This window comes from Bactrocera dorsalis, chromosome 4 (genome assembly GCF_023373825.1).
Source record: "Bactrocera dorsalis isolate Fly_Bdor chromosome 4, ASM2337382v1, whole genome shotgun sequence".
Classification (NCBI taxonomy): domain Eukaryota; kingdom Metazoa; phylum Arthropoda; class Insecta; order Diptera; family Tephritidae; genus Bactrocera; species Bactrocera dorsalis.
The window spans coordinates 4,411,356-4,438,448 of NC_064306.1; the positions used below are offsets into that span (position 1 = coordinate 4,411,356).

At 34.5% G+C, this 27,093-nt stretch overlaps 3 protein-coding genes across 10 annotated transcripts in view; 2 read left to right on the top strand and 1 right to left on the bottom strand.

Moving 5' to 3' along the window:
- The window catches only part of LOC105232229 (uncharacterized), a 271,887-nt gene extending 254,834 nt beyond the window's left edge, over positions 1–17,053 (top strand). For 4 of the 5 annotated variants that reach the window (XM_029552761.2, XM_019992426.3, XM_049455938.1 and 1 more), the window contains 9 exons: positions 40–151; positions 403–595; positions 899–1,107; positions 1,222–1,352; positions 1,505–1,686; positions 10,346–10,569; positions 10,674–10,980; positions 12,747–12,959; positions 13,032–17,053. In XM_029552761.2, the coding sequence (XP_029408621.2) occupies positions 40–151; positions 403–595; positions 899–1,107; positions 1,222–1,352; positions 1,505–1,686; positions 10,346–10,569; positions 10,674–10,980; positions 12,747–12,959; positions 13,032–13,630 (2,170 nt within the window). In that variant the 3' untranslated portion in view covers positions 13,631–17,053. The remainder of the gene's footprint in view (positions 1–39; positions 152–402; positions 596–898; positions 1,108–1,221; positions 1,353–1,504; positions 1,687–10,345; positions 10,570–10,673; positions 10,981–12,746; positions 12,960–13,031) is intronic. The other variant, XM_029552762.2, reaches the window with a different exon arrangement.
- Positions 1,135–27,093, bottom strand: part of LOC105228483 (uncharacterized) — a 33,295-nt gene continuing 7,336 nt past the window's right edge. Inside the window, exon 4 of the mRNA XM_049455946.1 lies at positions 1,135–1,864. Coding sequence (XP_049311903.1) covers positions 1,783–1,864 — 82 coding nt within the window. The 3' untranslated portion in view covers positions 1,135–1,782. The remainder of the gene's footprint in view (positions 1,865–27,093) is intronic.
- On the top strand, positions 23,702–27,034 carry LOC105232057 (zinc finger protein 711). Of its 4 annotated transcripts, none has more exons than XM_049455939.1 (6): positions 23,702–24,032; positions 24,102–24,164; positions 24,241–24,291; positions 24,353–25,120; positions 25,193–25,261; positions 26,043–27,034. In XM_049455939.1, the coding sequence occupies exons 1-6, from the start codon at positions 24,006–24,008 to the stop codon at positions 26,907–26,909; spliced, it is 1,845 nt and encodes a 614-aa protein (XP_049311896.1). In that variant the 5' UTR covers positions 23,702–24,005; the 3' UTR covers positions 26,910–27,034. The 4 variants fall into 4 exon arrangements, with proteins under 4 accessions (XP_049311896.1, XP_011211935.2, XP_011211938.2 ...); XM_011213636.3 differs by having other exon boundaries at positions 23,715–24,032; positions 24,353–25,138; positions 26,043–27,033; XM_011213633.4 differs by having other exon boundaries at positions 23,711–24,164; positions 24,353–25,138.

Below are 27,093 nucleotides of genomic sequence, written 5' to 3' on the forward strand. Positions count from 1 at the left end.
AGATAAGAGACTAGCTAAGCACTTATTTCTACTTTGCAGATATAATCGCGAAGAAGTAGTTAGATCACTAGGTAAAGAAGTTAATTTGAATCCACCGCTAACACTGGGGCAGCTACCCGATACGCCCGAGGAGCTGTTGAAACTAGATCAGGTATGAATTGCAGATAGAGGCGCAAAGAAAAGAGAGAAAGAGTAATAGTAGTAGTAGAAGAAAAATACAAAAATATAATTGGATCATGCAAACATATTTTTAAAAGAGAGAACTTCTCACTCTCTCTATCTCTCTCTATCCCACCCTCTTTCTCTTCCTCTCTTTGTCTCCCTCTCTCTCACCCTCCCTCTCTCACTCTCTCTTTCTCTCTTTTTGTTGCCGTTTGTATACGATATTCTCTTGTGCTCTAGGTTTTTATAAAATCCGAGCTGAAAGTCGGTGTGATTTATGTTAAAGAGGATCAATTCTCTGAGGAGCAAATTTTAGACAATAACGAAAATTCCATACTCTTCGATGAATTCCTAACGTTACTCGGCGATCGTGTGCGTTTACGTGGTTTCGATAAATACAAAGGTGGCCTTGACACGGTACATGATTTGACAGGTGAGTAAATAGTGTGAATAAGTGAAAAGTTAATGAGGGAAAAGCTACATATTGGGTAGTCGAAAAAGTCTTTTCGTATTTCGAATCAAACTTCAACCTATATTTTTTATATTTACAATGAACTTTAATGAATCAAATATGTACCATTTTAGTCGACGGCCTTTCTGCCATTTTTCCGAGGGAGACATTATTCCTTCAGTGTGAAACAAATCTCCAACAAATACGAAAAGACTTTTTCGACCAATATAATATTTTTTGGGAGGAAAAAAAAATAATATTTAATTATATAATATCTGCCCGCAGGTCTCTATTCGGTTTACACCAATTGGCGTAACATTGAGATCATGTTTCATGTATCGACGCTCTTACCCTACGAGAAGCATGACCCGCAAAAGCTACAACGCAAACGTCATATCGGCAACGATATAGTCTGCGTAGTATTTCTGGAAGCGGACAACACGCGCTTTAGTCCTGCCTGCATTAAGTCACATTTCCTGCATACATTTATACTGGTAAGATCATAAATACTAGACACTTACCTTATACACTCACACACTAAACAGCTGCTTGAGTACGCTCTCTCGCTCTAACTCCCACGCGCTTATTTCATTCAATTCACACACCAGGTTTGCGTCTCGGCTCGCATCAAACACAAACCCACACGTTATGAGGTTTCGGTGGTGACACGCGATGAAGTCGGCGCCTACAAGCCGTACCTCTGGGAGCAGTCGGTGTTCGAGAAGGGTACAATGTTTCGGTGAGTAGCCTAACACTTACGAATTTTCACGATTTCACGATTTTCACTGAACACTGAATTTACACTAGCACTTTTAAACACATTTTACACTTATTTGCCACACTTTTTTCACACACTCACTCACTCGCGCGCGCGCGTTTTTCTCTTTACAGCGAATGGCTACTCACGAAAATCGTCAATGGTGAACGTGCCTCATATTCGGCGCCGAAATTTGCACGCATGCAAGAGCGTACACGCTCGCAAATGCTTGAGGATTTGGTGATGAATTTATCGAATCATGCTGAGACCGGACAGATACCGAAACCGTACCGTAGGGGCTCGTGGCGACCCATCGGTGAGGATGAATATAACAAAATGTTGCATGCAAGAGTTTTAGCCCAAGGGGCGGCCACACCGCAATCGTCGTCAGTGGGCGTTGATGTGTGCTGTGTTAATCTCGGTTCCAAGCATAGTATGTAGGCGTTGAGTTGAGCCTTAATTTGCGAGACCCTCCTCGTTCGTTTACAAAGAACCTGCAAAATTCAATATCAAAAGAAAAGCAAATTAATAATTGAAAATGCATATTTAATATAATTTCTACTTTTTGCCAAATGCTTGCAAAGATATACATACATATAATTGTTTCCAGTAAGAATTGGAGTAAATAATTAGTGTGAAAAATTCTAAATTTTTATAAATTTTTTACATTTTGAATTGGCAATTTGGTCTTTAGACTAGTTTTGGCTACATTACCAAACCCAACGTATTTATATTCAGTTAAACCAAAGTAATACGTGTTTTTACCCAAATAGTTGTTCTTATTGCCGCAATACAATAAAATACATCAACCGATTGGCATAAATAAATTTCGACCATTTCGACCAGTTTTCAATCCAAACGCTCAAAATGCTTGTAACCAACCGATATTAAAATTTAAAACAAAGAAATATTAGCTTGTGTGTAGTTAACTTTATTGATGGCTATATTTTATACCAGTTATGGCAATATTATTTCTTATTTTCCTTTATCTTTTTGTAAAAATTGGACAGAAATTATGCTTTAGCAGTCATATTAAAAATATTTAAAACGCAAATTTGGCTACTGTAGTACACTGTCTATTTATACCAGTTTTATATGCTTGTAGTATGTGAGTTTTCTTTTAACAATTACAATACCTTTCATGAATGCTTTAAAATTAATGATTATAACAAATATTTTAAACTTATTATGTAGTTTTGGGCACTCTTACGTTATTCGGCCAGTTTTCTTTCTTTAGAACGCATTATAATAATTAAGTCTATCTTTACATTTAATGATTATAAAAATACTTTTTTAACTTATTATTTAGTTTGGCGTATTTTACGTCATTATTAAGTGATTTTGAGAACTTTTAGTTTCGACCAGTTTCTTTCATTACTTCAAAATACAAATATTAAATTTACTTTTACACGTAATGATTATGCACATTCATACAGTAATAATATTTATTTTTTTACTAATTTATATTGCATATTTTCTACCAACAATGAGTTGATTTCTATTTATACTAGTTTATCATTCAAATATGTGCACTTTATTAAAATTATACAACATCAAACAATCATTGAAAACTATTATTTACGTAAACTTTTTAAATCTTCATTTAAAAAAAATTATACCAGTTTAGTTTTTGCGCAGACTAAGGTTTTTGACAATCATTTAGGCATATTCCTGCAAAAATCAATAGAACATTTTTATTTTTTGACACACAAATTTTCGACCAGTTTATACCAATTTTTTAAAAGTACTTTAAAAACTGTTTTTACTTTCATACTACGTTATAGCTTACTTTTGTTCATTTTTTTTCAATAAAAATATTTATACCAGTTTATGCCAGTTTAAATTGGTGGGTAAATTACGAATACTTAAGTAATTTTATTACTTCCTTAATACTATATTGTCAGTTAAGTGTACCCACTGTATTCTCTGTCATATACCCTTAGGCTTTCACACTAATTACCACCTCTTAGTTGGCGCCGTACTCAACACACCACAATTTACGCATGCAAGCAAATCCGTTTCGAAACCAAACATTTTCTCTTATCAATTCCGGTTCAATATATTGGTTGCTCGCACACTAATTGCTGTTGCATTCTAATCAGCTTAGTGTGAGATATACAAGCTTGGTAGACATGTCAAATGTCGATATATTTCACATTTAATCCGAGTGGAAAAAGCAAGTGGAGTAAGAGAGTATGTATGTACATATAAACACAACTACACACGTAAGACAGCATGTTCAGCAATTTGCGCTTAGATTGTCGGCCATGATTAATAGTTGCATGCGTCACATGTCCAACAATTGTTTTATTGAGCATGGTGTGAGGCGCGCTTAACTATGCCAAAGCGAAGTAAGGGCACTACGTAAAGCGAAAAGGAGCCAACACAAATCAGTGTCGCACAATTTAACTCGATACAAGGATAAATTTCTACTCTAGCGTAAATTAAGCAAATACACGAGAGAATATTGCTATCTACTTTCAGGCGCTGTAGCCTTTTTGCATCTCTTCTTTGCAAATTTGTACCGTGCTACATTTTTCTCCTACCTACATAAGTTTGTGGCAAAAACTCTTATCAATTACAAGCAATCAAAGTGGTACGCTCGAGGCTTCACGACTAAAAAGAGGCCAACACAGGTTTCTGGGCCAGCCCAGCGCTAGTCAGTTTAGCTGACAGAAAGCATGTGTCGAAGTTAAACTTATGCAACATCCGAAACATATTTACATATGGTGTGTGTGTGTGTATATTACAGCAACTAGCTGTGTTAAAAGAAATATTGCCTACTTTTGGGCGTTGCATTAGGTGTATCAAGAGCATAGCAGTTCGCACCACCAGCACCACAACCGTTGACACGCGTACACATCCTGCCTTCTGCCACAAGTACATATTGTATTTATTTATGCATTTATTTGAGGAAGTGCGTAAGCACTTACACATACATATATACATACTATTTTTGATTCTCGTGGGCTTTAGCATACGTTCCAATGACTGACAGGATATGTGCGCGGCAAGACAGCATTCCGAGCATATGCTTCATGCATATAGCAACAATAACAAATTATTATCATATATCATGCTGTGATTTGTTTGTTCCTATACGCTTAGCAATTTGTGTTTGTTCTTGTTGTTATCGCGATAGCAAAACCTCAATCTACCTGCTTATTTCTGTTTTTTTTTACGAATTTCACATTCATATCCGCATGTTTACTTTACTTGAGTTAGAAAAGTGAGCATAAGCGCCTTGAAGTATGCACTTAAATAAAGCAAACCAAACTTATCAGTGCAGCTTATCAAAGGAAGTCTGTACGCCCACTGTTGTAGGTCCTAAAGTAGCATTTCCATTATTATCATTATTATAATTTATATATATTTATAAAAATATGTAGCAAAATTGACGATTTGTCAACTTAGTGGCTCATAAATCATACATAACCTAAAAATTTTGCAATTCATCGCATACAGAAACATATGTAATAAGTGAGTAAACTTTCAAGGTAACAGTTACCGAGATTCTACATAAAATTAAGCCTAGTTATTCGAAAGTCAATGAAAAACATTTAAAATTTTCTTTTATCTAGGAGGCTTTTTAGTACGGAGTATTATAAGTACGGTGAGTGTTTAAAGAATAAAGTGACACGTACTTGCTTCTAAAGAAATAGATTAATACTTTAAGTGAACCATGAGCTCAAAATCAATACCGAAGCACACTTTAAACTAATAAGAGAAATTATACCAGTTTCGACCAGTTCTGTTTTCTCACTCTGACATCACTGGTGGATTTAAACTATTAAAGTCAATTTTTCTTAGACTTTAAACTAATAAAACAAATTATACCAGTTTCGACCAGTTATGTTTTCTCACTCTGACATCGCTTGTGAACTTAAAATACTATATAGAATTTTTCGCAGACTTTAAACTAATCAAACAAGTTATACCAGTTTCGACCAGTTATGTTTTCTCACCCTAGCATCGCTTGTGAATTTAAAATATTATATACAATCATTGACAGTATTGGTATATGCTCGGCATGAGGATCTAGCCCATAAATTGTAAAGAAACCACAAGCTAAATAGGTAAAATGGTATCTTTGAGACCTTTTCTAAAAAAAAAGCGAATTAGAGCCGAAGTTAGACCGCTTGAAGCACTGTCTTCTTAATGAGTTCCTACGACTTAGCTTTCAGTAACAATTTTCTTTTGGGAGTAACGAAATTGAAGCTACATACTTAACCGGCTTTTAAATGTATTGTGCTCCTTTACGGTTATTAGGCAGTGCCTTCGAATTGCAAACATGCTATATTTCGACTCTTCTTTATCGTCAGAATTTCACTCAATAAATATTCAACGAATTGCGAATTCTTTTCCCTGAGAAATAACCTCCAAAACCAATGAAACAAGAGAGGAAATCATGTCTGCCAAGCACATGTAAGCTCTTGGAGCGCAGTTTTTAAACAAATTACATAACTTTTGCAGTCTTTAAAAACGAATCAATAAACGAGCTTCCAGCTCACACAGGCTTATGAGTACACACCCCTCTATGCAACATCATAAATTATTTTTCTGTTAAGGCTCAAAACCTCAACAATTGACCCAAACAAACTTCAAACAAAACTGTCTTCTTTCAATCTTCCAAAACTCGCCTCCATCCAGTCAGTAGTACTCACTTGTGGGCATACAAATTTGTGCGTTTCGCACCCCCCTTTCAATCAATGAACTCATACCAGAGACCACTATGGCGTCGAACACAAAGTAAAAAACAAAATTTCCAACAAATACAAAACAGATCACTCACTCACTCACACATACAACAATACATTTGTTTGATGAGTTCCATCACTCCATTACAGACTACTCTTCATGCCACTTTCAGTCTTATATTTATATAAGTACAATCACTCCAACCACCGGCTGCGACGACTTGCTCACACCCCGCCAACGTCTGCCACAAAATATTTGCGTGCGAAAATCCCATCAATCATGCGGAGATTCCGTTAGATTTTGGCGGCGCTAAGCTGGATGATGCTTCGCAACAAATGCGGCAGCAAGTCGTGTGAGTGAGTGAGCGATAACAAAAGCATATGTTGATGAAGAAACGTATATTATATAAGTGGATGAAAAATAGTAATATAAAAAGCGCAGGAAAAAGGAACAATGCAAAAAAGCAAAATGCTTGGTTTAACAGAAGCGCATAAAAAACATGAAGAACTTTGCGTAACTAACTAATGCGTATGTGTGTGTGACAAATTTCATATAAAGCACATGATTGAATTGCTGTGTAAGCGCACTTTAAGGCGGCGAAATTGTGTGTGACGGCAGAAAATAGGCGGCTCCCTGGACATTGTTTAGATGGCCGTTGGAGTTGGAAGTCTGGAGACCGCATAAATTATGCAGCAAAGACTCGAAGGCTAGTTTTAAAAGCTTCGATTTTCCCTTCGAACAAACTTAAGTAATAGAAATGCTTAGAAACCCAGCTCTAAAGCAAGATCTCTCAAGATAGTACCATGGTCACGCGGTTCAGACTTCAGAAGAAGTCTCATACGTTTAAAATACCAGAAACAGATGTAGAGACGCTCTCCTACTTACTAATGACTCAATAGCTCCAGGAATGGAAGGAAATATTGTTCAGTTTAGCGCACAAATCGGACCAAGGAATAAGTAGGTAAGGCAAGATCTCTAAAGATAATACAAGACGGTACAATGGATACAGAGTTCACGCGTTCCAGACTTCAGAAGAGAGCCTATGAAGTCAAAGAAGCTTCGGATGAACAGCGAAAGTTTTTTTTTAGTATATCAGAAAAGGTCCAGCGAGCAGATCATTGAAATTTTCAACTCTGAAGACGCCATGAAGTCCTGCTAGAAATGGAAATCAGGAAGTGGCTATTTAGACAAACAACATGGGAATTATTTAGTGGTTAGGAAGTCCATAACTCTCGAAACTTTTCAGTTACCGGTATTGCATGGACCTTAGAGCGCTCTGGAGAGCTCATAAACGCCAATTGCTTTAAACTGAAGTAGCTTTCGATGAATAGACGCAGCAGACTTATGGCTTTTCAAGCTCAATCTCAACTGCCAATCGAGCATTGCGCACTTGAGCTTAAGAGCCAAGTATCGAGTGCTACTCGTAGAATACGAACAGCAAGACAATTAACTCTTTCCGCACTAAGCTGCTGTCGATGGCTGGTGGAAGTACGTAAAAGTGCACTAGCTAGTTGAATGAGTAAGAATATGTGAAGGGCCAAATGAGCATAAAAGGGACATGACAAAGAAAGCTTGTGACATTTCTTTGGCTATACAAAGGAGCAACCGCAATTACCGTTAGCAGGCAAGGACACATCGAGCGAGCGTAGGTTAGAACGCAGGAAGAAAGTGCGAGAGTTGAAGATGTGTGAGAAAGTGTGTATAAATTTTAATGTGTGTGTGTATAAAAGCCACAAGGTTGGTATGATGCCAGGTAGGTAGCAAGGACATGTGGCAACATCTATAGCTGCTTAGAGTTAGTAAATTTTACGATTTTATTGCGTAGGTGCTCGTAGCACATTATACTGCTTGCTTACACAGCATTTAAGGGAAACAATAAATGTCACTAACACACGCGCACATGCCGCAAACACACACATACATATGTTTGACATGTGGTTAAGAGGCAAAAATAGACTAGTAAAAGTATGTCAAAAGCATAGTAATCAAAAAAATGTATAAATTGTATATAAATAGGTATGAGTATAGTCAAGTATGCGGTGTAGCAACAATTGGACAAATAAATAAGTATGTGTACACAATTAATACCCTTATTTATATAGGCATTTTCTTGCTGATCACATAACAAATAGCTCACGAAAACTTTCCAAAAAAAAAAATTGGAGCAAGCCCATATTTGTCTAGTCTAATAGAAGCAGTTTTGCCACTAGCACACTTGCATACTTTAAGGCGTTTTGCCACTTTCAGCACTGCGTGTTGATATTCCCTGGTGTCACGTGCACTTGCTATGATGTTTACACCACTTCGACATTGTTTCGTTACATAAGGTCAACAACACACATACCTACAAACTATACGCACACATACATACACACACCGACATTTATCATTTTATTTACATATTCCCCAGCGCCAGCAAAAATACTCTTTACAATGAACGTTGGTGGTTGAGTGGATCAGTTAGCTAGACGTGTCAGTACCACGTTTTTGTTTCGTTTTTTGGGTGGAGTTAAAAAAAGCCTAAATTTAGAAAAATTTAAAAAATAAAATTTTTTTAAACAAAATTTAGTTTTCAACAAAAATGCCAAATTTGGATAAAAAAAATTTTTTTTTTTTATGGTTTTTAAAATTGAAAAACTTTAGTTTTCAAAAACAAAAAAAAAATTTGAAAAACTTTAGTTTTCAAAAACATTTTTTTAAATAAAAAAAAAACACATCTACGTATTTAAAAAAAATGAAAGAAAAAACTTTGTTGAAAAAAAATTTTTAATTTTCAGAAAATATATTTTATGATTTTATATTTTATTAACTAAAAAAAAACTTTTGAAAGCTTGAAAGCTCTGCTATATTGTACTAAGCTTTTGGAAGCTTTCAAGCTTTTGAAAGTTTTATAATTAACGGGTGATTTTTTTGAGGTTAGGATTTTCATGCATTAGTATTTGACAGATCACGTGGGATTTCAGACATGGTGTCAAAGAGAAAGATGCTCAGTATGCTTTGACATTTCATCATGAATAGACTTACTAACGAGCAACGCTTGCAAATCATTGAATTTTATTACCAAAATCAGTGTTCGGTTCGAAATGTGTTTCGCGCGCGTGTTTTGTTCAGCGATGAGGCTCATTTCTGGTTGAATGGCTACGTAAATAAGCAAAATTGCCGCATTTGGGGTGAAGAGCAACCAGAAGCCGTTCAAGAACTGCCCATGCATCCCGAAAAATGCACTGTTTGGTGTGGTTTGTACGCTGGTGGAATCATTGGACCGTATTTTTTCAAAGATGCTGTTGGACGCAACGTTACGGTGAATGGCGATCGCTATCGTTCGATGCTAACAAACTTTTTGTTGCCAAAAATGGAAGAACTGAACTTGGTTGACATGTGGTTTCAACAAGATGGCGCTACATGCCACACAGCTCGCGATTCTATGGCCATTTTGAGGGAAAACTTCGGACAACAATTCATCTCAAGAAATGGACCCGTAAGTTGGCCACCAAGATCATGCGATTTAACGCCTTTAGACTATTTTTTGTGGGGCTACGTCAAGTCTAAAGTCTACAGAAATAAGCCAGCAACTATTCCAGCTTTGGAAGACAACATTTCCGAAGAAATTCGGGCTATTCCGGCCGAAATGCTCGAAAAAGTTGCCCAAAATTGGACTTTCCGAATGGACCACCTAAGACGCAGCCGCGGTCAACATTTAAATGAAATTATCTTCAAAAAGTAAATGTCATGAACCAATCTAACGTTTCAAATAAAGAACCGATGAGATTTTGCAAATTTTATGCGTTTTTTTTTAAAAAAAAGTTATCAAGCTCTTAAAAAATCACCCTTTATAATGCAGAATGAAATGTTGTTTTCAAATATATTTTATGAACAAAAAACAAAAACATATTTTTTGAGTTCAAATTTCATTTCTATAACAAGAATGAGCTACATAAATATTTTGGGAGCTTTTTAACTCTTAACTGCAGCCTGCATGCATTGCTTGGAACTTGTCGCACCTTAGCTCTGCAAATTTTATATTTTTTTCATATAGAATTTGAAATAATAAGCCCTTATAAATATATAAAAACAATACCTCCTTTGATCTATGTATAAATTCTCCGTGCTTAACCCCCTAAAAGCTTATTTAGTTCTCAAAAAATTATTCAACGAGTTTTCAAATAATTTTTGACCTTTAAGTTTACACCGCTATTTTTCACCGTAGCACTTCCAAAAACTCCACTTTTTCTTTCAAACACACTCTCTAACTCTCTCGCTCTCTCTCGTCTTCACAGGTCATATGCGTCCCTCTTCGCCGCTGCTGGATTCGGTGCGCGATCAGTTTGAAGACTACGATCAGTTGGCGAAAGATTTTACACGTGTATTCTTAAACGAAGAACCGTCGTGCCTACAAAATGCGCATCTCTTCGATGTGGTCTTCCTGGTGGGGCAGTCGAAGCAGAAGGCGCGTTTCATAGGCGTGCGCGCGATATTGGGTGTGCGCAGTCGTGTCTTTCAGGTAAGTGGAGCGCATAACTGCTGGAATGGCATTCACTCCCGTTCTCTCAACTTTATGCCACTCACAACGATATATTAATCGCTCTCGCTTGTTTCATCTAAAAGGAAATGCTTTACGGCATACAGACCGGTTTTGGTTCGCCACAAATACCAGTCGCCGAAATTTTCGCACGCCCCGCACCCTCACTCGTGTCACCGCAAAATCAAAAGCCGAAAAGCAACAACTATCTCACAGTGCCCGATTCCGATTCGATACGGCCGAAGAGTGTGCCATCATCGCCTATGGTAAAGCGCGCTTTTAGCCGGCTGGGTACCATCACCGCCGGTTGGGGTCGTTCGATACGTAATAAGAATACGAATCAACTGAATCCGGAGGATAAAAAGAAATGGATATCTTCAACGGATTGTTCCAGTAAGAGTCTCAGTCCACATGAATACAAATATATCGATGTGTGTTTTTTTTTCTTTTTATTCCTTTCTTCTACTCTCTGTGCGTGTGTTGAACCAATTCGTAATGTATCTTCCCTGTCTGCCGTGTAAAATAAACACCTTGAACGTTCGTTGATTATTGTGATGGTGCCTCCAATGCCTTGGAACTCGTATTTTGTGAACTACTTTTTTATATATAAATATACTCGAACTTATACTACTATTAAACTAATGCTTGTATAATCGATATTTTGAAACTCACCACTAACAACGGCACATTTTGTCGTTTGTAATGTGTTGTGTTTCGAGTTTACGTCATATTAATTTTGATTTCGTATTGAAAAAATAATTATTTTAAATTTGAATGCATTTTAAAATTGTACACATTGGTCTGCTTTATTCACCACGTATATTTTATTTACCACGAATGCCTTTTAATTCTCAAACAAATTGTTTACGAAATTTATTAACTTCCTTTTACGGATCTATGCATATTTTAAAATTATTTTGAAATTCACCACACTTTATAAAACAACTTTCCATCAATATATTTGTTGTTTGTGCGCAAATCTCGTAATAACTTTGTCATGCTAAATCTTTTCTTAATATTATGTTAAATTTTGTCTATGAATCATATTCACCACCAATTAAATGTACAAAATTTCAAATTGTGCGAAATACATACATCAATGAAAAAACTCGATACAAATATACTAAATACGCCAATGAAACCAACACATGTATACACAACAACTATGTTAAATTCACCACATTTTGCTGAGCCTGCTATTCATAATACTATATGGCACACCGTTATTGAAATTTTAAAAATATAAACATGTTACAAAAACATTGACGAAAACATATTCACCACAAAACTCACCACACATTGCAAAAAACATGCAAACTTTTTACTTCCACAAAAACTGCTATATCTTAAAAAAAAAACTTTAACTTTAAAACATGTCGGAAATATAATAACTACCAAATTCACCACACATTTTGATAAAAAAAATATTTGCGCCAAAACCATGCATTTGATTTTAACAAATCGAACTTTAAATTTTCCATATCACGCTTTAATTAAAATTATATATCATTATACCGTTATAATCGGACAAAAATACACATCTGTCTGATATAACTGCATATCACTTTGTACTGTTCCAAGTTAACATTTTACATTTACATATAAAAAAAACTGCATCATAAAACTTATATTTTGTAAAACTCACCACACTTTCAATTTTTCACCACACTTAATAAACTAAATTTCCTATAATAAAATTCTTTATCAAACTCACCACACACAACAAATCATGCTCATTTCATATTTTTCTTTATAAATACATATTCACCGTGCTTATATGTTACTTTACTGTATTTTTATTCACAAATCCACACATTTTGCCACTTTTTCACCTCACCGTTCATGTTGTAATTTGTACGTAAATCTGTGCTATTTACTTTCTTATAAAATAAAAATGGTCATTATCAAAAAACTAACAAATAACTCATTGTAATGCATAAAAATGCATTTCATTTCTGTTCTTCTCTCTCTTTTTATCATTCATATCATTCTCATAAACATTTCATACTACTCTCGACTTCCACACTGCCACACTTCTCGCTTAATTTTTACGAATCATCGGTTCCACTTATGTCCTTTTATGAATTTCATTTCGTCTATCGGTTCGTGCGCAATTTTGGTTTTCGTTTTTCTTCGCTGCTTTGCTTCTATCTCTGCAGATCGAGACAGCAAAGACAAGGATAAGGATAAGCCGGGCAATAATCAGCTGGCCGTGCCGCGGCTCTCGGTGTGTGCCGATGCACAAAAGGTCGATCGCGCGAAGTTGGCGCAGACAGAGTTCAACATCATCGAGTTCGATCCAGACACATTTCGAGTGCTGTTGGATTATCTACATACGGGCACGTGTCCGCTGACCTGTGTCTCCATACCAGGTAAGCATCCGAAGATTTTTTCAAGATCAGCGCAATATAATGTATATTTCTATTTTTTGGGATTGCTTGTAGGTTTGCTTTGCGCTGCGGAGCACTATGATCTACCTGAGCTGTTGCAGGCTTGCTTTCACCATTGCAAACAGTTCCTACGCATCGAGGTTGTCTGCCCGATGCTGATTTCGCTGGAGAACTACTACTGGCGCTACACGTCCGCCTCCGAGTTGGTCAACATGATACTCTCCTTTGTAGAGAACAAAGCGCATGCGCTCTTCAAATGTCCCGAATATCTTAATCTCTCCGAATCGATGGTGCAGATGATTATGAATCGGGAATTACAAACACCCGAGATACGCAAATTCGAAGCGATGCTGATGTGGGCGAAAAACAAGGTGGCGAAAATGAAAAATCATCCCAATAAGGATACACAATTCGAGTTCGAATGCATTATGGAACGTTTGACGCGCGATCTCAATCTGTGTCGCATATCACCGAGCGAACTCTTGACGGTGGTCTTGCCCTCGAAAGCGCTCAAAAACGAACGCATCATGGAGACACTTATGATGCAGGTGAACCTAGGCACCTATCGCATGCAGGAGCTGGACGAGTACCGGCAGCAGTTGCGCAGCCAAGAATCAGCCGAGGCGACGGTACAAGTGCATCGGGGTGGATGAGATAGTAAGAATGTTAGTTTCGATTTCGAGCATGGTGAAGGTGGTGGCGGTGGCAGCGTCATGAGGAGACGCACAAGTGATGATCGTGATGCCGATGGCGACGACGAAGCGGAAGAAGAACAGTATGCACGTGCGATCGCGATATCTGTGCGTGGCGTCTCCACGGAAACCTACGACGCATTAGATAACGAGGTAGAGATGTATGCGAGCTTTGAGGCCGCGCCGAGTACGAGTCGTGTTGCGGCTCAAATGCAAAAATCGCGTCGTAAGCGTTGGGCGGCAGATGGCGCGTCGGGCAGCAGCGATGGTGGCGGTAGTAATAGTGGTCGTAGGCACTAAATATGCAGAATAGAGGAGGATCGGTGGTTGGTAGTTGGTGGTGAGTGTATTCGGTTTGTGGGCAGGTCACCTTGACAATTTCAGCGCTCTCTCTCGGGACTTAAGTTAGAAAATACTTAAACCAATGTTTCATTTCCAAATACCTTTGGGATACACCGACGTTATACTCTTTCGTTAAGCAGAACTTTGACGTGATATGAAAACACGCACAATTTTGACATTTAGACAATGTGAATATATGATTTCCAAAGCGTTCCACTGCCATAATTTGTATTTCGTTTAAACTAATTGCACAAAAAATTGTTTTACAGCGAAATTAATATACCCGGCAAAATTTTAACGAATTTTAACTTTGTTGCTTTTAAATTCAAAACATTCCATTCCCACTTCGGGGCGCACAGCACTTTACCCGAGCTTTAAAAGTATGTATGAATAAAAGTTTCTACTAACAAATAGAAGAATAAAGAATAGGGGATTTTCTCATGTTTTTTCTCTGTTATGTGTCGATTTCATTTAGTTCCGTTCCAATTCCATTCCGTTCCACATCATATTTAAGCACATTTTAACGATTTTAGCCATGCCAGGAAATTTTACGTTACAGAGTTTATTAATTCTCGTTTCGTTCCTTATTTAATACATTGTTCAGTTTATTAAGTTCATTTTTTATATAATACATGTACATATTAATTTCCATAGCATTTCTTATTTAAATATTGAGTTTCACATTATTTATTGCTTTATTTTAGCCTTTCAGCCTTTCAGCCTTTGTAAAAGGTGTTAAATTATCTTGTTCCAATGCCACTTCATTCCATAACGATTTTAATATGATTTTCAAGACCCTTTGCATTTATTACAGAAATTTTCTACATAATTTCGGTTTTCTGTTTAATATTTTACATTTGTTCCATTTCCTTTAAGTTTCTTGTGAAATCTTAGTGTTTTTTTTAAGCTACATAATTTTTATTTTCGCATATTTTTATTGTTGAAGTGTTTGCTGCAATTATTTTGATGTTCCACTCAAATTCCAATTCGTTCCGTTCCGATTCCATATCGTTTCACACGCTAATTTACAATCTTAAGTGCACTTTAAATGTAAACCTCAATGTTTTATGTATTTTTACACAATTAAAGATGTTTGGTTTCATTACAATGGCGTTCCGCAGGCATTTCACAACAATTTATACATTTATTTTTTTTTAATTTTTAATAATAAATAATTTTTGTTTTAAATAATATTATGATATAAAAAATTTTTGTTTGGTGCATTACCACAAAATATTTTACTTCTTCCCTTACCCTCTAATCCATAAACTCTATATGCCAACACCAACCACCACGTCAACTTTAATTTAGCCGTATGTGATGTGCCCAACCAACAACTATGCACATTAATATGTGTACCCGCCTAACTGTATGTTTCCATATATGTACAGCTGCGAGCATTGAAATAGTAGTGGGTGTTAGAGCTTTACATATCTGTGAGTTATGTAACATGCCAAACAATTTTAACATCCATTGAAATGCGAAAGTGGATCATATTTACCAGGCTATGTTTACCACTAAAAATATTTAGATTTGAATATGTACAAGATGTGTTTATTTACAAAGATGTATTTATGTATGAAAATTTTGTGGAGCAGTAAAATAGTAGTAAAGTAAAAAAAAATTTTTTTAAAAAATACTGAAGGATTTTTGCAAGTTTCGTCTATAGGAGATCTTAGTACTTGGTAGCGTGGCCATGATTTTTGATAACAGCAATACATCGCTTCTTCAGAGAATCTACGAGACTGTGGCATCTTTTCAGTGGTATGCTCTGCCATGATTGCTGCACTACGGTCCACAATTCGTTGTTGTTTTTGTGTTTATCCTTCCACACGGCTTTCTTGACATCTGCCCAACGGTTTTCAATAGGATTGAGGCCAGGGGATTGAGCTGGCCTATCCATGACCTCAACTCCATTGACCCGAAACCACTATTTTGCCACCCTACTGGTGTGCTTCGGACCATTATCCTGCTGAAATATCCTTTTCAGCGGCATGTCTTCTTCAGCAAATAGTATCATAATATGCTGCATTATATCCACTATGTGTATCGGATATTATGCCAGTAATCTTGTAAATTGGGACTACACAAAAAAATTTGGCCTGTAAGATAAACAGCCCAAACCATGATATTCAAACCGCCATGCTTCAAAGTTTTTGTGCTGAATCTGGGGTCGTACTCTGTATTAGGGGAGCGTCTTAGACACTGACAGGACCCTTTACCGCCGTATAGAACAACTTTCGACACGTCTGTCCACAAGATGCTGCGCCATTTCTCAATCGGCCAATTCAGGTGTCCTTTGGCGAATTTAAGACGTCTTGCTACATGATTTTTTTTTTAATAACGGTACTTTTCGAGGACTGCGGACATATAAATTATGTTCATGTAGAAGTCTTCTCACTGTATGAACACCGCAGGCCAGGTTAAGTTCATTCCGAATCTCCATAGCTGACATTCTAGGTCGAGTCTTGGCACATCTTACAACTATTCGTGTAAAATTCTCAGAAAGAATCCGTCTTGCGCCACTTTTTTTGTATTTTATTTATAAATAATGGCATTGCGAATCGTTGTGGCTTAACACCCTACAAGTCTTTCCACTCCCTTGTAGGATTTACCGTTTTTTATGACAGATTGAATCCATTCTCGTTTTTCTTCACTACAGGGCTTCCCCCGGCCCAATAAAAGGGACAAAGTCATATTTGTTTTGCTTTTTGCATTGAATAATATATAAAAGATTAGGAAACTTACTTTTTGTGTGATAAAATTAAATTTTTTTTAGTAAAAATGATCTGTTTGTAATCAGCTCACCGTTCACTACTATTCTATTGCTCGCTCATAAAAACAGATATCCCAATAAAATTGGCTCTAAAAAAGTAACGGTAAGTGTTGCACACTTATTGTTGTGAATAACAGGACCGTTATACTTCAGAGAATATAACTAAAATAATGATCGAAGACAATATCATAAAATAAACAAAATTTAAAGCAAAACTCTCTTGGCCAATAGGCACTACTATTTCAATGCTCGCAACTGTATGTGAGCGTATAAATTACCGCGCAGTATATGTCAACCACCTAAAAGTATGCTTTACTACTCGAAGTATATGTATGTATATGTATTTGTGTGTCGAAATCGAAACTAACATGCCTTCAACTGTCACATTCACCCCATTGAATAAAAATTACATAAATTTATAGTATTTGAACAAATATACTAAAGTTTGAAGGAGAATTTCTGAAAACCTTAAGTACGGTTTACAGTGAGAGGGAGAGCAAATTTCAAACGAGAAAATTGTTATGCTGAATGAGAACAAAATATGAACCTAAAACGCTTACTGAAAAACAAAGACTAATATAAAACTTTTTTTTTAATTTAACGGTTTATTGGTAAAGAAAGAATTTGTCTAAGTGAAAAATATTTTGAAAAAATAAATAAATTTTTTTCACACTTTACTGTGTATGTATGTGTAAAAATTGCGACAATTCGTAGCTAAAATTCGTGGTATAAGTAAATTTGAAAAAAAAAAATGCATTATTGTAAAAACAAAATCAATAAAAGTTGTTTGGTAAAGGCCAATAAAAAATTCTAACCGTTCACTGAGAAAAAAATAAATAAAATAAAAAGTAATATTAATTAAAAAACGCGCATTTTTTGTGTAATTAATTGTGAAAACTAAATTTAGTACATAATTAGGAAAATTTATATGTGAAATGTAAAAAAGAAATCTTGTAATACTTAAAAAACTACAAAAAAAATATATTATTATACATATGTACCTATGTAATTATAGTTATACATATATACAGTTATATGAAACGTTACACACGCAAACACAAGCAACTAACAGATAAATATAGTAAATTATACCCTTATATACTATACATAGATTAAACGTATATTATATATTAACTATATATTATAAATGTATGTATGTACATAGCCACGTTTTACAAGTATAACTGTATATTTGACGGAAAAATTAAAACTGAAAAATAAATTAAATAAAAAATAAAAACTTATTAAATTAAAAAAAAATAATTAAATTAAAAAAAATAATTAAATTAAAAAAATTAATTTAATTAAAAAAAAAATAATAATTTAAAAAAAAATTAAATTAAAAAAAAATAATTAATTATAAAAAAATTAATTAAATTACAAAAATTAATTTAATTAAAAAAATTAACAAAAATAGTTTCAATCGGCTGAATTTTTAAAACAGCACTTTATTGCAGCATAATTAAAAAAAATAATAAAAGCTAATTTGTACATGTGTGGCGTAAAAAATATATTTATGAATATGAAGACCGAAAAATATATATGTATGTATGTATATTGGCAAATCGTACCTTTACAGCAGCAAAAAAGTATATAAAAAAATATATATAAACATAATAATGTATATTGTAAAATATGGCAACTACCAGTAAATAGCAAAATATTTATACATACAAACAAATAAAAGGAGAATACAAACTGATATAAAAGAAGAAAAGAAATGGAAGTGCGAAAAATTATTGTAAAAAATAGAGGGTTATAAGAAAATAAAAATAATATTGTTTAACACAAAATAGAAAATTTTCAAAAAATATATTATATTTTTTTTAATATATAATTTTATAATTTTCAAAAAGTATATATGTAATTTTCCAAAAAATAATAAAATTTTAAAAATTAAAATTTTAACAGAATTCCATACATAAATTAAAAAAAAAAACATTTTTTTTATATATTATTTTCATATTTGTATATAATTTTCAAAAAAAAATTTATACAAATTTTCAAATTTTTTAAATTTTTGCAAAATATGTAATTTTCGATACAAAATATGAAATTTTCAAAAAAATTTAGAAATTTTAAGAAGTCAAAAATTTTTAAAATATATAACTTTTGCAAATAATATAATTTTTCATTAAAATATAATTTTCCAAAAATATCTTTGAATTTTTGAATGTAAAAAATTTTTAAATATATAAAATTTTTGAAAAAATTTATAAATTTTTAAAAGAAAAAAATTTCAAAATATATAATTTTCGAAAAAATATTATTTTTTATTAATGTAGAATTTTTCAAAAATATCTTTTTTTAAATTTTCAAAAAAAAAAATTCAAAAAAATATATAAATTGTTAAAAGTAAATTTTTTTAAATATATAATTTTCCATAGTAAAATATAATTTTTAATAATTTAATCACATACATACATTCATATGTATTTACTACTAATCAGAAGCAAAATAGAAGAAACAGTAAAAATAGTTTAAAATGGGTGTAAATTAAAACTCAAACATACATACATATGTACATGCATACAAATATACTACAGCAACACAAAATTACAAAAAAATATAATAATAATAAAAAATAAGTAAAAAAAAATATTTGTAAAAAATAAACTATTTGTAAAAATAAAAAATAGAAAATATATTTACTAAAATAAAAATATTTTCAATAACATAAAACATGAAAAGCAAATATTAAAAATAAAAATAAAAATAACTAAAAATTAAAACAAAAACCTTTAAAGTAGAAAAAAAATACAAAAAATTTTCAAAAACCAGTGAAAAGCAAAAGTTCTCGACAAATTTTGATACGATTTAGTATTTAGACGAAAAAAACTACAACAAAATCGCGCGAAATTTACTACAAACGCATAAGTTTATTATACATACATATGTTTGTACATAGGTATATAAGTAAATATGTACCAATAAAACAAAGAACAAAAAAATAATAATAATAGTAATAAATAAAAATAAAAAGTAAAGCAAACATATATATGTGTATGTATATATGTATAAAAAACCAAAACACTTTAAGCTTGTACATATATACAAACATAAACATAGGTATTCAAACGCCAAAGGAAGTCCAGTATTTCTAAAGAAATAGGCAAAGCAAAACACAGATTGATTTAAAGCGGTTTGCTGGCGGCAGCGTGTGTGTGGGTAGAGCAGTTGTTATAAAAACGGCTTTAGTACTACGTAAACTAAATCAAAATTTTTATTTTTTAACTTTTGTTTCAATTCCACCGCGTACCAACAGGGCAGACCCTAACTATAACAATTTTTATATCAGTTTCAGCATATTTCAACAATTCGTTTTTATTTCAACATTTCGTTTCATTTTCATTTTGTTCCGCCCCATTGCCATTTTGTTCCAAACATTTTTATTTCACATTTGTACCTTTTACCTTTTTTCTTTATTTCGGCACATGACTGCAATTATTTTCTTTTATTTTCAGCATTTCGTTTCATTTTCATTTTGTTCCGCCCCATTGCCATTCTGTTTCAAAAATTTTTATTTCATATTTGTACCTTTTTTCTTTATTTCGCCAAATGACTGCAATCATTTTCTTTTAATTTCAGCATTTCGTTTCACTTTCATTTTGTTTCGCCCCATTGCCATTCTGTTTCAAAAATTTTTATTTCATATTTGTACCTTTTTTCTTTATTTCGCCAAATGACTGCAATCATTTTCTTTTAATTTTGGCGTATTTCTGCAAATATTCTCAAATTTCGCCACGCTTCATTTCATTTCCATTTTGTTTCTTACCAATTTCAAGTTGTTTAAAAATTTATATTGTTTTCTTGTATAGTATATAATATTTTTAATAAACAATATTTTTAAATTTTGGCATATTTCTGCAATAGTTTCTTTTTTAATTTCAGCATTTCGTTTCATTTTCAATTTGTTCCACGCAATTCCATTTAATTTTAAATATTTCTATTTCCTAAATGCCGTGTTCTCTTAATTTCAACTTTTTTATGCAATTAATTTCATTTTTTTACAGTCTTTTGTTTTATTTTCATCTTGTTTCGCATTAATTCCATACCGTTTCAATATGAATTAAAAATGTTTTCTAATGTTATATTAAAATTACATCCATTTTATAATTGTTTATTGTCAAAAAATATAATTTTGTGATTTTTTCTAGTTTTATTTACTTTCATTTTTCTTTCGGTTCACTTCCACTACGTTTCAACTTATACTTTTATGATATTTTTTTATATGTAAAATTTGCTTATAAAATAATATTAAGTATGTTAGATCAACAAATTTTGCACATTTAAATTATGATTTTTATATTTGTTATGTTCAAATTCCATAACGTTTCTGTTCAATGTTTCATTTCCAAATCGTTCCAATAATATTTTGGGCCAGTTATTATTATTTTAATTTGATCTACACATGCATACCATTTTTGCTAATGAAATAATATTTATTATGAAACAACAACAAATTATGCAATTTTCAATTTCAATTCGAAGCATAGCATTTCACTTTCATATTGTTCCTCAACATATTTTCAGTTAATTTCTTTTATAATTGCTAGTTAAGATTATTATGTTAGGCATGTTCGAATCCCATGGCATTCCTTTTATATGTTTCAATTCCACTCCGTTCCAATTTTAGTTTAGGCGCGAATTTTTATTTGAAATTGCTTTCCATAAACTAGATATATAAATTTCAATATTTTCGTTTCATTTCCATTATGTTCCGCTAACAAAATTTTTATTGGAAACTCTTTTCATACACAAATGCTGCACTGCCAACCACCACTGTCGCTATTAAACTACATTTTTGTATAAACTTATTGGTTTATTTAACAATTTTTAAATTAACAGTGGCCACAACTCAACTGGAGAATAGCTCATCAAACTATTTGTGCTGTTAAATGGTAATTAATGAACATATATACATATGTAACAAAATAGTAAATTGTCTATAAAGTGTGTATATGAGAGTTCATGAATATATAGTGCATACATACATACACAACGCTGAGTATATAAACCTACTCATACACATACATACAAACACAGAAATACATATGAAAGAAATGCATTCGAAATAATTGTAACCCACCAATGTATAAAGAAAATATATAAATGAAGAAAATTTAAACCGAGATTGTAAGCATAATTAAATAAGTGTATATGTAATTACAGTAAAACCAACCTAATGAGAACAAATTGAAGCTAAACAAAAATAAACCAAATTTTTTGTTATGAAAAAATATGAAGCAGAAGCCACCACAGGCAGCCAGTGTTTTAATAAACGTTAGATAACAGTTTAAAAAAATTATTTCATCTGTTCCCTGCATAAGAAACTAACAAAGAAGCGCTTACATGTTTTTTCAAAATTATTTCCAATATGTGTACCGTACAAATTTGTTTGTTACAAAAAAAGTTCAATGTGAAAACAATTTAATAAAAATATGCAGTCCAAGCCCTGAAAAAAAGATAAATAAAATTACAAAAAAAAGAAATACATTTAACCAATACGTGTGCATGTGCTCTTCTTGTGCTGTTATACAGTCTCAATGTAAATGATTACAACTAAAGCATTTGAAAGAAATCAGCAGACAAAAACTTCCCACATTTCTTCTACACAAACACACACAAGAAAACATATTAACACCTGTACAAATAAAATCATTGTAAAAAGCTACAAAGTAAATGCATGAGACACTGAAAATAAAATACGCTGAATATGAAAATTTGAAATTTTTTGTTTCATTTCCACAACGTTCCACAAAATATTTTGTGCGTCTTTTCATTTTAGGCGCATCAAATTAAATTTCGTATGTTCCAATTCCATTTCGTTTCAATACTTTTCCTTTAATTTGCTTTATTTCTATTCCATTTCCATGAAAGTAGTGGTAAGTAGTAGTAAGTGTGTCGCATTAAATTAGATTCTTAATGTACCAATGCCATTTTATTGCAATTTTTTATTTCCATACCATTTACTTTTTTGGTATTCGAAGTCCATTACGTTCCGACACTCTTTCATTTTCCATTCAATTGCCATAAAAAGTTCCATTTATTTCTTTAAAAAGTTGCAAATTTGTGTATTTCATTTCTACTGCGTTCCACAAAATATTTCTTACGTTTTTTTTTAATATTTGTTGCATTAAATTCACTTTTTTAGTTCCAACAGTTTCCATTTATATTTGATTTATTTTCATTTTATTTTAATAAAAGTAGTAGTAAGTTTGAATGTCGCATTAAATTAGATTTGTATGTTCCATTTCATTTTGTTCCTATTTTTTTATTTTCACTCCATTTGCTTTTTTAATATTCGAAGTCCATTTACTAAAATACGTGAATATAAAATTCTTTAAATTTTTGTGTTTCATTTCCACTTCGTTCCACAAATTATTTCTTCTGTATTTTTATTTTAAGCGCATCAAATTATATTTTGAATGTTCTAATTTATATTATGATTCAATTATGAGTGTTCCAATTCCACATTGTTTCAACACCTTTCATTTTTATTTCCTTTATTTACATTAAAATAGTAGTCACTCCACTCCATTTTCTTCTATTTTTTTATTTCCACTTCATTTACTTTTTAATGTTCCAATTCCATTTTGTTTCGACACTTTTTCATTTTCAGTCGTAAGCTTGTCTTATAGACCGACTTTATTTGAATCCAATGTATCCATGGAACATATGGGCGAGAGTGCTATACAACAGAGTATAGATATCGCCTTTTGAGAGCTGCTTCTTTGGGTCTAATGAACTTTCCAAAAAAGGCTCCATAACCATGGATGGAATCAGCGCGCTTCGTCCTCGACGCTCTGCTCAATAGTTGCTTCAATGCTTGACAAATATCTTCTGTCAAGCGCCTTCCTCTAGCCCTTGCGACTTACACGCCACCAGCTGAACTCTCTACTTTCCAGCCGAGAAATTATTTCGAGCTAGCAGCGCTTCTATGCTCAACAATTTTATTTTCGAAAATGTCATTTGCATTGTAAAATATTCTTAATAAATTCAATCGCGAGCAAACAATTTCGAGCAATTTTGTTTTTGTACAAAAAAATTAAGTTTAAATAAATGCTAACTCTTAAAGTTTGATTTTAAATCAAAATTAAATGTTCGTTAAAATTCAAATTCCCGACGCAAACCAAACACTTCAGCAACAACAACAGCACCAGCTCGCTTGAAAATTTTAAAATTTTTCTTTAAATAATTGGAAAACTCGTCGGGATTATGGAGGCAACAGCTGCAACGCGACAGGTCTGTATCAACTTGAGACCGCCACATTCGTACAATGTTATTTGTAATAAATGTAATTCGTTGCCGAAGTTCGCACACTTCGTTGACTTTTTGGAACACAGTCGCGCGGTGCACGGCCCCACAGTGCGACGTGTGAGTGCGACTCAAATTGCGTAAATTTTGTTAACATCCGTCCACTTATGTATGTATTATTCTCTCTATCACACAGAGCGCGCTCTCCATCGTAGCGGAGGACACGCTGATTTCTGCACGCGGTAGTGTAAGTTGTACACTTAAACGCATACATACTGCCTTGGATGTTACGGCTTGTCTCGTTGCAGGTCTCCCATTTGAGTGCGCATAGTTGCGCTAGTCCCACGCTCACCGGCTCATCGCTCTCCAACAACGTCTCTGACAGCCACTTCGATCTGAACGCGCTCAAGCGCCAGTGTTTGCTGGATGTTATTGGACTGCTGAACAAGTGTTTCTGCATATGGCATCGGCCGTCGCGCGAGTGCATGCCGCGGAGTGAGCGTCTGCATGCCTACCAGTTGCTGCTGTTGAAGTTACGCGAGCATATGCCCTTCGTGACATTTCGCGATGCGCGCAGTATTGTACAGCAGATAATACATATCTACCTGCGGCATTTGCGGTTGGACGAAACCGATGAGGCGGCCCTGAAAGATCGTGTAGATGAAGACGCGGATGATTGGCGTCTGTCACGCCAGTTGCGCGCTATGAAATCGAAGGCGGTTTTGGATAAACTCACCTTTTTGCGCGGTTGTGATGAGAAGGATGTGGAGGAGCTCGTGCCGGACAAGCTTTGCACTTTCTGCAATATCGGGTTTCAAAACACCGAAACACTGTGGACTCACATGGTGAGCGCTCATTTACCATCGGCACGTAAACTGCAACGGAACAGTTATATAACGGCCGATACTTTGCACTCGGAATCCACAATGGATACAGTCTGTTCGAGTGGTAGACGTAGCCACTTATCACACGATACGGAAACGGAATCGCAAACCGTTTCCGAGCCGACTAACTTGAGACGCAGTCGTCGTCGCGGCATTTTTCGGAATAGACAACGCGTGCGTCCAAAAAACCAGGTGGTATCTCTGAAGCGGGTACGTTTATAAAATCAGAGTTTTCTAAGTACACAATATTTTGCTTCGTTTTAGCTACGCCAACGTCCACAGTCGGCAAGACATGCCAGAAGTGATGTAGACTCCGTTAGTGTAAAAACTAAAGTAAGTCCAGTTTCTTGTAAAAATGGAGAGCTTCATGATTTTAATGGAGTTTTTGACGGCTGCAAGCTCGATATCCTTACTCCGACCCTCATATTTAAACAGATTGAAAGTTTAGAGTTTTATAGTAACATTTCCATCTTAGATAAGCTCTAGATTATTTTCAGAAATTCGTCAAACGTTCCTTGTGGTATTTCCAGACAGTGCTTTGGTACTTTTCATGCTGCAGCTCAGAAAGCTTCATTAGTTCATATCTTGCTACTCTCGTATTGAAGTTCCTGCTATTTCGATCGTCCGTAGTCAGCCTACTTTGAGAGTTTTGCAACGTTTTCCAATTTACCGGTACATTTTGGGTCTCTCATATGCCTTCAGGGCTTTTTATCAAATAGAGACTCCATTTTATCTAAATTTTCCAAGCGGCAGGGTCATTTATAGTAGATGATGTTCGAACGTTTGAACAAAGCACCGTACTTTCTGAGACGGCAGAGGTAATTGAACTTCTGAGAGGCTTTCCGTTCATACTGGAGCTCAGAAGTTTTTTGACAAGTTCTATTGGTGATCAAACAAACGGAAGTTCGTCTTTCGAGCTGGCTTTCGATTTCTTCAGTCCTATCGGTATTACGAGATGTGAATTGTATGCAGGAACACAAGTCCGTATAGCCCTTACTACCATTCCGTTAATTAACAGCCAGTTTGAGAGTTTTTCTAATCCAAACCCTGTACAAGTAATCTCCTCTAAAAGCAATGTATTAATTTTTTCATATTCCATTTTATATATTCACAGTCCTCCAGCTCACACCTTCCCGACTACTCCGATCAATTTCTCGAAGAGTTCATCGATCTCTACCGTGAACAGACATGCCTCTGGCAAACGAACTCACCCGAATACCGCAATCGTAAGCTTAGGCAAGCAGCGTACGATGTACTGCATCAGAAGTATTGTCAATCACGTAATGTGCCAGCGGTCAGTCTCACCAAGATCAAATCGCTAATACGTAAATTACGGTACTACTATGATCGGCTACAACAACCAAATGCTGACCGTTTTCGCAGTCAAATTTGGCGACGCATGTCATTCATTGATAGTGGTCGAACGCCACCGAAGCGTAAGCGTAGCCACAGCGCAGACACATACAGAACCATCGTGTACGACTGCAGTGAGTGTCCGCGTAAGTTTAAGCGACCCGCAGCTTACGCCAAGCATATACTCAAAACGCATCCACCAACCGAGTGTCCGCCGTGTAATGAGAATTTCAATAGCGCCGATGAGCTCGTACATCATCTACTCTATATGCATCGCAAGGAAACGGATTGTCCGCTGTGCAAAGGGGGTCGAAATGAATGGCGCAATGCGTCGCATCTCAGTCAACACTTCTTCGAGCATCGTTGCCCCACCTGCGCAGAGATCTTTCGCGATGGCACGAACTATCGACGGCATCGCGCCAAGTGTCGAAATATAAATCGCTTCCGTTGTAAACATTGTACTTCCAAGTTTACCAGCACCTTGGATTTTCGACGTCACGCGAAGGTCTCACATCAGGAGGAACGGCCGTTTCGTTGTGAGGATTGCGAAATTAGTTTTAAGTACTTAGCGCCATTGGCCAAGCATCGACGGCTCCACAAACGAATGCAATCCTACTATGCGTCGTGAGCATAACACGCGGGGATATCGTGTGCCATGTGAGCTGACCATACCACAGCTCTAAGATAGTTTTAAATAGAAAATTTTAAGTTGAATTAAAATAACTATCATCACAAAGATTTAAGCTGTAGTTCTTCATTAGAAGAGCGGACTTCAGGGCGGTAAGTATACGCCTAAAGCGAAATGCGAAATC